The 12,201-nt window shown below is 36.1% G+C and overlaps 2 protein-coding genes across 5 annotated transcripts in view; both read left to right on the top strand.

Moving 5' to 3' along the window:
- Positions 1 to 27: 27 nt before the first annotated feature.
- On the top strand, positions 28 to 1,132 carry LOC132791369 (uncharacterized). Its single transcript, XM_060800255.1, has 2 exons — positions 28 to 283; positions 335 to 1,132. The coding sequence occupies exons 1-2, from the start codon at positions 157 to 159 to the stop codon at positions 1,102 to 1,104; spliced, it is 897 nt and encodes a 298-aa protein (XP_060656238.1). The 5' UTR covers positions 28 to 156; the 3' UTR covers positions 1,105 to 1,132.
- A 225-nt stretch (positions 1,133 to 1,357) lies between these two features.
- LOC132791351 (receptor-type guanylate cyclase Gyc76C-like) overlaps positions 1,358 to 12,201 on the top strand; it is a 46,912-nt gene continuing 36,068 nt past the window's right edge. The window contains exons 1-2 of one of the 4 annotated variants that reach the window (XM_060800227.1): positions 1,358 to 1,627; positions 5,283 to 5,708. The gene's annotated coding sequence lies outside the window, so the exon portion shown is untranslated. Of the gene's footprint in view, positions 1,646 to 3,747; positions 3,864 to 5,282; positions 5,709 to 12,201 lie in introns of those variants that run through there. The other 3 variants (XM_060800225.1, XM_060800228.1, XM_060800226.1) reach the window with 3 other exon arrangements.

Below are 12,201 nucleotides of genomic sequence, written 5' to 3'. Positions count from 1 at the left end.
ATAAGCACACAAATATCGTTATGGCTTTTTAAATTCAATACTGTCGTTTCGTTCCATTTCCATACAAAAAAAGAGATTTAATTTATTTAGTTATTTTTTCTTTTAAGTAATCGCACATGTGAAATATACTCCCAATAAATTTTATGCGAAAATAGAATGTTTCAAAACATAAGTTTTCCGTTTTTAAGCGCCTTAGCATTTATATCCTGGACGATTATGTGCTATTTGCACATCATTGAAGAACAGGTGAAATCTGATGATTATAATGTCGAAATCTATACAGGTAATTGTCTAAAAGATTTCTTTTGAAAATGGATACTAATTATGTTTTCAGAGCGTTCACGTTTTGCCGATAGACCGCAATATTGTCCAATAAATTCAAAACCGAGTATCATATCGCGAGCATGTGACTTGGTGGTGAGCTATGGATTAATCCTGGCAGCCACGGTTGCCTTCTCCAAGCTATTAAAGTATCTTGAGATGGACAGTACAAACTTCCTGGAGAAGGAGTCTGCAAATCTTTCAGTTGAGGAATCGTTTCCAAACATCGCAAAACAGATTAAGACAGAGGCTGAGAAGAATGAGAAGTTGTCCTCTGAATATATGCAGCATAATTTGGAGTTAAGAGAACAATTGGATGATTTGCAGGCGCGATGTCAGGAGCTGCTTCAGGAACTTCGTATTGGCAAAAGTAACGGTCATAACAATGACGACGCTCTAGATGATTCCAATCCTTCCACCACCAGTTTGAAGGATTCCGATGAGTCTTTCATGTCCACCGATAGTAGTATCCACAATTGTGATGATAATTCCGGTGTGATAATGTGGAAACAACCTGCCGAATTCAAATCTAGTCGAATTTCTGTGTTGCATTCTGACTCTGATGTCTCCGCGCCAATGTCGCAAAATGTCTATGTTACGCACAGTCATATTCACATTAACTTTAATGGACCGGTGCGCTTATCACAGCAGAATCTGAATATTAATAGATTCCGCCTCAAGGAACTGCCCAGAAATAGCGAGTTTCGGCAAGTGTGGGGTAACTACTTAAAAGGACCTAATGAGATACCTATGCTAACAAGCGTTCATAATATTATAATGTAAAATCACAAATAAAAAACTAATATACATTAAAAAGATAAAGACAATATTGTTGAAGAAAACTTAAATTCAAGCATTTGCGCCTTCCAATAATTGTTATGCGCAGTGTCCCACCACTATTAAAGTGTAACCAAGTTTAAAATTACGAATCTGGTATATTTCTTGCTAGAACTCGTATATTTTGAAATTCAGCTTGTGGTCACGTTTAATATAACCGCCAGTTTAGTTTACTTCTTCTTTCTGTCGTCGTCGCGTGTGCTTCGTGCGCCGGGATTATCGCTTTAGTTTGCTTAACAAAATTTCAAATGCACAATAGAAATAAAAAACTTAATAAATTGCGTTTAGCAAATTAAAAACAAAAATTCCCATCGATGCTATCGTTAGCTATTGTTTAATTTAACTAAATGCGCAGCCATCGGCGAAATCTAACTAATGTGCATATGTATTAGTGTGCGATCGCGAATGCAAAGAAAATGCAATATATGTACGTTTGTGTTAATAAATAGAAACATATCGGAAGCAAGTGGTTCGTTCTAAGAAATACGTATGTAGTTTTGCATTTACAGTTTTTGTGTTTGGCCTGCTGTTTCTGTTTCCCATTGTGCCTTTTGCGTTTTTTCATTTGCATTCCGTCATGGCCATCGCGTTTGATAACTAAATGTGATTTGTGTGCATCTTCTTATTGTTATGAATGTACCTGTGTGTGTGTGTATGGACTCAGCAGCTTAGCTCAGTTTTATCTCGTCGACTGCGGCCAGTTGCATTGTTAGCTTTGTATTTGTGCATTATCACTCCCACACAGACGCACTCATGGACACACTCCCATGCACTCACACACACACATGCCTGCATATGCAAGAAACCTGCGGCATAATCACTCAGAACACCAGCAATAACAACAGTTGTGCATCTTTCTCTCCCGCTCTTCTTCTATGTCAGCGCGACAGAGCGTTGCCATACCGCAAACTGTTGCATTCGATTGCATTTTCAAGTAAATGCTGTTTGTTAATTGTTTGGCAAAGGAAATGGGGAAAAGGCGCAAGTTTATGATATATTTTGGCACATTTAAAATTGTACTTGATATTTTTGGGTTTCTTGGCTGGCATTCGGGCTTGCGCTTGTCTAAAAATAGCCGACCACCGCTGATAAAGCAGCAACAGATCACTCTCACTATCGGTGAGAGAGAGAGAGAGAGAACAAGAGCATAAAATCAGTGAGAGCTTATGCTACTCTCCCACTTTGGCTTTGCTCTCTCACTTTATCTTTAATGTGTGTGAGTAATTCTTGCGGCATTTCGTTGTTCGTGTTAGTGCCTATGTTTGTGTGTTGGCAGACAAATCAGCTGTGGCCGTCCTCTGCCCAGGAATTTGCTGGCGCTGCAGTTCCCCATTTCTATATGCTATTGTAAGTGTGTGCGTGTCTGTGTGTTATGCTGCCTGACACTTTTTGTGTTTTTCTTGTTGTTGTCACCGAGTGTGTGCAGTTGAATCATCAACAAGTTGTTGTTGCTGCTGCTTCAATTGCTGCTTCTTGCTATTGTTGTTTATGTTTTGTTTTATGCGCATAAATCACATTTGCTTTGCATTTCTTTCTTCGCTTCACCTATTGCAAATTCTTGACGGAAATTGAAAAGCCTTTTGCGTCTTCAAATAAAGCTTTATTTTATAGTTGCTAAGAAGAAATGTAAATGTACGGTTTTTGAATATTAGTGAGTGTTTAAAATCTGTGCAGGAAGTAACCATATCTATATATAGTATTATATATAATATTTATACACATACGAGGCCATGCATGTGTGTGCGTATGCAGCTTAACTGCGCTGCTTACGTCGCGCATAATAAAGATTAACGCATTTCTTATCAAGCGTTGATAGCACAGCGCAGACGACATACAACGCCAGTAACAACAACAACAGCAAACTCAGCGAAAGAGCAGAGCGATCATTTGAGCTTCGCTTTTCGCTTGTTTCGCCCAAAGACACGCATACACGCTCATTTACACATACTCACACATGCATACAATCACTTAGTAGGCACTGATATCTCACGCGTTGTCGTTGACTTCGCTGATTAGCATTAACTAAGCCACACCAACAACAACAACAGTAGCAGCAGCAGCAGTAACCGCGTCTAGTTTCGTTGTACTATTTATTTGTTTTCTGGTTTTTCTGCTACACACCCACACTCACACGCAGGCATTAGTAAATTGAGAGAGCGAGAGAGATAGGTAAAGAGTGAGAGCGGTAGATAGAGAGGCTGTCGCAGCAGCCGCCGTCGGCGCTTTATTTTCGCGCTGCTGCTGATAAAATAAAGAACAATATTAATTTAAGTTTAAAAATAGAATTCTGCAGCAGATGCCTGTTGTCTGCATGTACTCGCACACACACACATGCATACATATCGTTTGTAAGTGCATGTATTTGTATCAGTGAGCAGAAAAGCAAAAACTTGCTCACGCATACAATAACAACAACTTTGCTTGATCTGCCTGCCTGTCTGTGATTGCGCGCTCACTCTCTGCGAGAGAACGAGAGAGGGAGTTCGGCCGTGGGAGAGTGCAAGTGTGATTGAGCGCGCGAGAGAGTCGAGATGTTGTTGGGGCCAACTCAGCGTACGTTTTGCTCCACGCTTTTCAGTATTATTCTATTCGCCTGCGTTTCAAGTTGATTTTCACGGACTGCAGCCTACGACGTGCACGCATACAAATACAAAACAAGCTATACATACATATACATATAGACGTATGCATATGTACGCATGTATGTATGTGTTTATTATATATGTTATGTTTTTGTTGTTGATTGGATTGGGGCATAATAAGAGTGCGCCATCGTTCGGTGTGTTTCTTGTGGCTGAAACAACATTGAAAAACGAAAAACTAAACACACACTTTCCATACATTTTCTGCAAATAATTTTCTAATGTTCGGTGACCGCTTGTGTGGTGTGTGTGTGTGAGTGTGTGTGTACATGTATTGGTGTGTGAAATACTAATAATTGTAAAAAACGGAAACAACAACAACAACAAAACATCAGCGAGAGAGCAGCAACAAAATGTGTTAACAAGAATATTTGCAAATCCACAAATTTGTGTTAATTATTATTATTCAGTCTGTGTTTTTTTCATACGTTCCGCACGCTCTTTCTCTCGTTACGATCTTTGCATTTTTGCTAGTGTGTGTGGATGTATTTTACATGTGTATGTGTGTAATCACAAAGCATGCGGAAAAACGTTTGGGAAAAAATGAAATATCAAAATGCATAGCGCGAATGGGAGAGAGAGAGAGATATAAAGAGAGTCGAAGAGGCAGAGAGAGTAAGAGAGAGCGAGAGGAGAAACCCTCGAGACGAAAATGCAAAGATAACAGAACGGTATGATAAGCAAAGTTCCCCTCTCCCTCTCCCTTTCGCCCCTCAACCCCTCAATCACGACATCCCGATGGCGTGGCGAAGTCAACTGAACTGAACTGAACCAACGCGCATCTTTATCTGGGCCATAAAAATGTTGTTATTGCAATAAACAGGCGCAAATAAAATCTACTTATAGTCCACATATAGAAACACAATAGTGTATATGTGTGTGTGTATATGATTGCAGTGCATATCCGCCGTTACTTTGCCAAGGTCTCCCAAGGGACAGATTTCAAATAAAGATCAATATGGGGGTAGTTGCACACGTTTCTTAGCAGGTTCCAACCCTTTCCAAAAGCATTTTAAGAAGCTGAAACCAGGAATTTATCGTCGAAGAAAATTCTCTTTATATCTCAACAATTCATTCGAAATAATAATATTATATTATGGGAGAAATATCTCTGGAAACTTTCCTTGCACATTGTTCAAATGATCCCATAATATGATTCTTATCTTCAGCTAGCTATTTTTGCCTTTTTGCAATATCGTTTGATCTACGTCGACGCTTATCTTAACGGGTGGAAATTTATTTTTAGGTATGGAAAAGCCACACACAATTTTTTCCTTTTTTTTTTGCTGCGTTCTTTGAACAGTCTGCTAGATTAGCTTCTCATTCGCTGTGAGCACTATTTCCCTTAGACAGTTGGACTTTTGCTACCTTTGCTGCAATTTACCGCTAAATGCATCATTAGCGCTGTCCCGCTCTGACTCAGTGTTTAATGTAATAATGTACATACGTGTATCATTAACCATAATGATTTTCATTCAAAAGCAAATATAAAAAAACCCAATCAAAAATGTATGGCGACAACAACAACAACAACAAAAATAACAACTGCGGCGCGATAATAATAAAAAACACAATAACGGTAACGGCAACAAAAGTGAACAAGTGTTAAACAATCAAAAGGCAAACAAATTAAAAGAATGTACAACAAATACATAGTGCGAAAAATACGAATGTAAATCACGTTAAGAAAAAATAATATCTACAAAAAGAGCGAGAGAGAGAGAGAAAGATATAGAATAAAAAAACATAAAGTTTATCTAACTGTAAAAACAGCAACGTGGGAGGCGTCTCAACGACCGAGCAAACAAACGAGCCAATACAGAGAGAGAAAGAGAGAGCAAGAGAGTGGAGAGAGAAAGAGAGAGAGATCGAGATCGTGGCGAGCAAGAGACAAGGCCATCCATTAATGTGAGTAACCCATCCGCCTTTGTTTTTCTACATATAATAATCGTTTGTCTTTGTTTATTTTTATTTCGAAATTTGTAAATTTAAGATGCGCGATAAGAATTGCAAAAAAACAGCATATCATAGAATTTCATAGAAAAATACTAAGATAGGGATTTTCTAGTAAAATCTTTGCAAGTTGTTATCACTGCAATTGCAAATAATTCTATTTTAAGTGTGACCGTTTATAGTTTAGTGAAATGGAATACATGTAAGGGAAGTTAACGACATGTGAGAACGCTAGAACTAAACTTTAATAGCGAAATTCTTCAACTAGAAACAGAAGTTTAAAATGCAATAAAACTTTTGGATGCCGGCGCAAAAGCGAGAACCGCAAAACCAGCTTGGGAATCCCCCAAGCCAAAGCCAAAGCCAAGCAGAGGTGCACAGCATCAGTGAGGGACGGAAGTGGGAGTTGTTAGGCTGGGAGGCATTGCATTTCTTGCATAGAAACCCTGATAATGCTGTGTTTTGTGTTGTGTCTGGATTCGCTCTAATTGCTGCAATACACCTCCAGCGAACATATTGCGATTTCTCAGACTTCTTTAACTTTGATTTTCACTTCATTGGATATTTGCATGTGTGAGAAATTTGTTTACAATTTGAATGTAAATTTAAAGAAAAAACGCTCTCTTCCCCATTTCCTATATACACTATATACATTTTTGTATACGTTCAGATCTATGTATACTAATAGGTTTGCGGATTTGAGATAAACCGTAGCGTCAAAAATCTGCAGATGTTATTTTTAGGCAACAGTCGCGCGTATTGACTGCGAGAGTCAGTGGAAATTTTTGTTCATAAACGCCTCGTATTTGGAATCGAATTTGCAACCAATAAAACAACATGCTGTGGCTCCCGTATTTATTTTAAACGTTTTATTTGCCCAGCAAATATTAAGTAATAAATGTGCTTAAAGTCCACATCACAGTACAAAGTTCGTTATAGCTTTAGTGAAATTCTGAACCAAGTTGAACAGGTGTTTTGTTTTTTTTTATTTTTTTTTTGTGGGGAGTCGGAATGAATTACTTCATAAGTAAATACACGAAGAACATCGACCTCGAAATTGAAATTCATGTCGCAATTTTCGAGCATTTCCTCTTATCAGTAACTAACTAACCCAATAATAAACAGATGTTTTAATTTAAAGCAATTAAAATGCAAATAATTTGATGACTTTGCGTTGTTGTAGCTTAAATAGTAATCCACATTTTGATACTAGTTTAACGTAATGCAAAAGCGAAATATCTTGAATAATTAAACAACAAACCGCAAATTCAATTCTATTTCACAGTGTTCTAAAATTAGCGAAAATCGGAAAAAACGAAAAAGTTTGCAATTAGTTTTCATTAAAAAAAAAAGGGAAACTCAAACAATAACAAAAACCGCACGTTTGCTACTAATTAAATATAAGTTATAATCAAAGCTATTTTTATAAAATGAAAAAAAAAAGAAAATCCAGCAGCAAAAACTGGCAAAAACAAGTTGACAACTTTTGTGCACCGATGCTGTAAATCAAAACGCGTTTCAGCTGCTGCGGAGGAAGAGGAGAAGATGGGAGGGGGGAATAGGTGGAGCTGAAGCTGAAGAAGAGCAACAGATACAAATTGGTGTGATTTTGAAACAGTTTTTTTTTTTTGGTTGCTGTTTTTGTTGTTGCTTTGTTTTCTGGGTGTAAACTCTATATATTGCTAAAATAAACTTGTTTTGTGGCTCGTGCACAAACATTCAAGTATATTCCACATATGTGTATACATACATATAAATAAATAAATATATGTATATATAATTTTTAGTGTCTTTTTTTTTTGCGCTGAAACCGCAAATTCTGCGCGTTCGCCACGACAATCTTATCATCTAATATGCTAAAAATAACTTTGCCCGCCCCTGAGTGGTTCCATATGTGTGTGTGTGTGTGCGTGTGTGTGTGTGTTTGTATCTCTCCGGCCTTCCGTCCGGTCGTCTATTCGTCCGATTTCTGTCTGTCTCTCTGTCTGTCTCTCTGTCTGTCGATCCATGTGTCTCTAAAAAACTTCGCGCCCAACCTTTTTTGCGCTTCGTTGTCTATATATCTATATCTCCATCTCGGTATCTGTATCTGTTGTATAGCTCTAACTGTATCTGTATCTGTATCTCTACATTCTCGACCACCAAAACGTACTTGCGTATATCTTTTTTTTTCCATTTTTTTTATTCGCCCCAAAATTTTCGCTAACCAAATTTTGTTTTAGTTTTTTTTTCTCTTCATATATTTTCTCGCTGTTGTTGTTGTTGTTATTGTTGTTGTTGTTAGAGGGGCCGTGTGATCATTTAGCACTGTGCTAATTTAATTTGTCTGCGTGTTGTGTATGACTTTTGTTTGGCAGCATATGTATGTGTATGTGTGTGTGTGTGTATAAAGAAGCGTTGCAGTATTGGTATTGACAGTATTGCAAAATACTAAAATATGATATGGCTAGTATATACATATATGCGATATATTGGCTAATGTATTTAGAGAAAGAGAAAATTCGTTTTAAGTCTTCAAGTTGTTTTGACAAAATCTTTATATTTTCAAATAGAAATAATTCATGAATATCACTTATTCTTCATACTAAATTTTCATGTTTGTATTTAGTATTTTTGTCCAATTTCTTTTTCTGCACTTAAAAAGCATTCTAAAATCATTTCTATTTTCGGTTGTTAAAAATAAAGTCAATTCCAAAAACTGTGAGTTGACAGTTTTGTTTTTCTTTTTCATCGTTGTACAACAAACTTCACGCCTATAATAATTAAATTAGAAACTTGGTACTAAATGAAACTAATAAAAAATTGCCATCTTTTGCGGCGACAATCTTTCAAGACAGGGGGGAATTACAATGCTGTGTGAAATGCTGGAAATTTCAATTTATTTAAAATGTTAATTTTCAAATGTCAACTGCAATTATTCGCAGATCGCTTTAAGATTAACGACGGTGCAGAAATTAGAATAAATTTTGCTTAGCATGAACACAAGCACACGAATTGCCAAAAAAATAATCTATTCAATATATGTATGTATGAATATGTTTTTTTTAATTATTTTGAAATTTGTTTGCTACACACGCTTTAATCTTTTGCGTAGCTAACAACAAATATAAATCAAATATTTAAGCTGTTGTCTTAACTCAATTTTATTGTTATCAAAAATTTCCAATCATTTGTTGTTTTGATTTCAACTGTTGATTTTATTTGGAGTGCAAAAGCTAAAACAAAACAACAAAATAAAAAGATCAATCAAATAAAATGCAATAACAGAGAAGGCTGGGAGAAATTGAGAGATAGAGATAGAGGGGAGGGAAAGAGACAGATGCAGAGTCTGAGGGTGCAGCAAGATGCGAAATCAAGAAAAATTGTGTAAAAATTTCCACTGCCCGTTGATATTTGCTTTTCTGCTGTTGTTGTTCGGCCTTTTAATGTGCATGTGTCTTGTGCACACAATAAATAATAATAATAATATTAATAAATAAAAGCAGCACAAGAATACAGCAAGAAAAGCACAACTCAAATACAAAGTATTATTTTTTTTTGCATTGATGATTTGCCTCTTTTTTTCCGTTTGTCCAAGCAGTTAACATCAAACTGTGGATTTTTAATAACCCAGTCGATGTCTTCTGGGTCGCATTGATTGTTTGCTTATTAAAAACTGTTGTTGCTGGGGAGCAGTGCACAAGCTGCTGAAATACCCTGTAAAGTACACCTAGAGAGATGACCTTCATATACAGCTGTGAACTTTGAAATAGCAGTGTTGGCGACCTATGAAAAATACTGTTTTAAACACACTCATATTTCAAAGTTCACAGCTGTAGCTATAAGGTTCATACGATAGCTTCTAGTTGATCAGAAATAAATTCGAATGTGTAGCAAAAATTCCATTATAAATAATTTCACACATGGAGGAGGAGGTCTTTGCTATTGCATAAATTAGACAGAACATGATAGACAGATGACTTGGCTTAAATTCACCATTGACTGTAAATTTATGCATTGTCATTAGGCTAACCATACACCTCTTTTCTCCCCCCCCCCTCCCCCCCTCTCCTCTACTCGTACATAAATGGGCAAATTGGAAAATTGAGTTCTCATTTTACAATTTCATTGAACATTAAATTTGACTGCAGAATTTCAATAGGATGACCTTTTCATTGCATTAAAACATGCATATTCATTTTGCATTTTCGATTCACTAATCAAAGGCAATTAAAGTGGAGAAAGAGTTTTTTTTTGTATCTGCAACTCTTTAATTAAAGTCATGGCTTTCTATCACCATAAATAATATGGCTGAATGAATATTCAAATTTGATAAAATCTTTTTGAACTGATTGCGCTAAAAATCTTAAGAATTTATCAATACCCAAGAAACCAGTTTAACACGCGTTTTATTCATTCAAAACTTTTTCATTACCAAACATTTTTTTATAATTTTAAACTGGTCTTAAATAAAAATATTCTCCATATTTGATTCATTTTTGGTCGACTCTGTTGGGTTCTTCATTAAATGTCAACAGCACACACAAAGAGAGAGATAATTCTGCATGCTTTAATAGCCTCTGGCCGTAAAATGCGAACTAATTTTAATTTAAGCTAAAATATGACTGAAATTCAGTTAATAATGCTAAGCGCTTGCTCATAAACATTGCGACACGCCCCAAACACACACACACAGTAAATTTTCTAATTCCTGCATCGTATTATTATCAACATAACTACTTTTAATCCAACTATCCAGCTGAGTACACGTTGTTATCCTTGTTCGCGCATTATAAATGTTCAAAAGCAGTCGTTGCTCTCGTTTTGTGGTCGTTATATTCACCACCAGTTGTTGTTACCAGTTGTTGTTGTTGTTGCTGTTGTGCGAAGGCATTGTTTAATGCATCGCATTAAATGAACAGGGTAAAAATAGTAAATCAAGTGTGGCTTATTATGCTTGTCCTCTGATTTTGTGGTTAAACCAATTGCACATTTAATTTAATTCCCCGACAAAATGTGAACTGGAATTCGTATGGAAATTTGACTGGCCACAAACAAATATTAAACGGAGTTATTTGCCGTAGTTCATTATATAATATGTTCTATTTAATTGACTGGTTAGCTACTTGCAAAGAGAAAGAAATTCAAAAATTAATACAAATATGCATTAAGTTGTTGCACAGAGTTTGCCTGAAATTTCTTTAATTAGTAAAGTTATAATATGTTTAATGACGAATATATGAAAACTATATGGTAAATACCAATGCTTGAAATAAAGCTAAGATAGACTTAAAGAAAATATTAAAGTGAAGTTTCTGTAGGGATAAAAGTAAAAATATTTATTTGTATTTACCTATTCCAAAAGTTTAAAGAGGTAGTAGAATAAAAATACTAAATATAGATATTTAAAAACAAATAATTTCTTTAATTAGTAAAGTAAATCTTTGTTTAGTGAAAATATTACAAATATGTTTATTTATAGTAGTAGTAAAAAGTATAAAAATATTTCATAAAAATATTAAAATTCATTTGCTTATTCCTGAAATTTCTCTCAGTTGTAAACTAGAAACACTCTTTACGAAAATACTAAAAGCATACACTATATATGGTATATACTATATATATTATATGTATACTATATTTTAAATGTTCATACAGATTATTACTTCACATCACTTTCCTAAGAGTTTCAGCTAAGATTAAAATATAGTAAACTATATTCAAATGAGTGTCTTCAAGTGCTTTACAGGGTATCTAGTTGTGTAGTTAGAACTGTTGCTAAGTGTAATCATCAGCTGACTTGACGCTTTGTTTTCTACCGGTGCCAATTAGCAGCCTTGCACGATGCGTTCGCAAACTGTTTGGAAAATTTGATTTGATGTGGAAATTACATACTATATATGCATGTTTGTATGTGTGTATTCATTCAGTGGCAGCATTTGAAAATGTGCAAAGCAAACCAAGTGAAATGATGTGTGTGGGCGGCATCTGGCGTTGGGAGGAGGAAGAAACACAGACAAATGTGCTCTACTCTCGCTATCAATGGCAATGCCAAGGCGTACACACGCCCACTCACACACACCCGCCCACTCTCGCCTTCTCCTCGCATACACTTTCACATACAGACAAAGAATTTTCACGCACGCTGCGGGGCAAGCGATTTCACATGCGAAAACTTTTTTTGGCAGAATGTTGCATTCCCCAATGCCATTTGTCAGTGTATAGTTAGGAGCTCTCCTCTCCTCTCTCGTCTCGTATATAGTCTTATGCATTTCCCGCCATTAATTTCCATTTGCTATGCAGCAACTTTTGAAGCATTTTCCCTTAACGCGTCGTCGTTGCCGTCGCGTTGTCTATGAACTTCACTTCAATTGAGAGCGATGAGTTGATGATGATGCAGCATCAGCAGCAACCGAAGCATCAGCGTTGTGGCGACATTTTCCATATTCAATTAACTTGTTGAGAAAAT

The sequence above is a fragment of the Drosophila nasuta genome, chromosome 3 (assembly GCF_023558535.2).
Source record: "Drosophila nasuta strain 15112-1781.00 chromosome 3, ASM2355853v1, whole genome shotgun sequence".
In the NCBI taxonomy this organism is placed as follows: Eukaryota; Metazoa; Arthropoda; class Insecta; order Diptera; family Drosophilidae; genus Drosophila; species Drosophila nasuta.
The sequence above is the reverse complement of the archived record's forward strand: the minus strand, read 5'-3'. Positions and strand labels throughout refer to the sequence as shown.

Coding starts and splice junctions, on each gene's coding strand:
- LOC132791369 (XM_060800255.1), top strand. CDS start 157: ATGTTTCAAAACATAAGTTTTCCGTTTTTAAGCGCCTTAGCATTTATA. Junction 284..334: donor TAATGTCGAAATCTATACAG/GTAATTGTCTAA, acceptor TTATGTTTTCAG/AGCGTTCACGTTTTGCCGAT.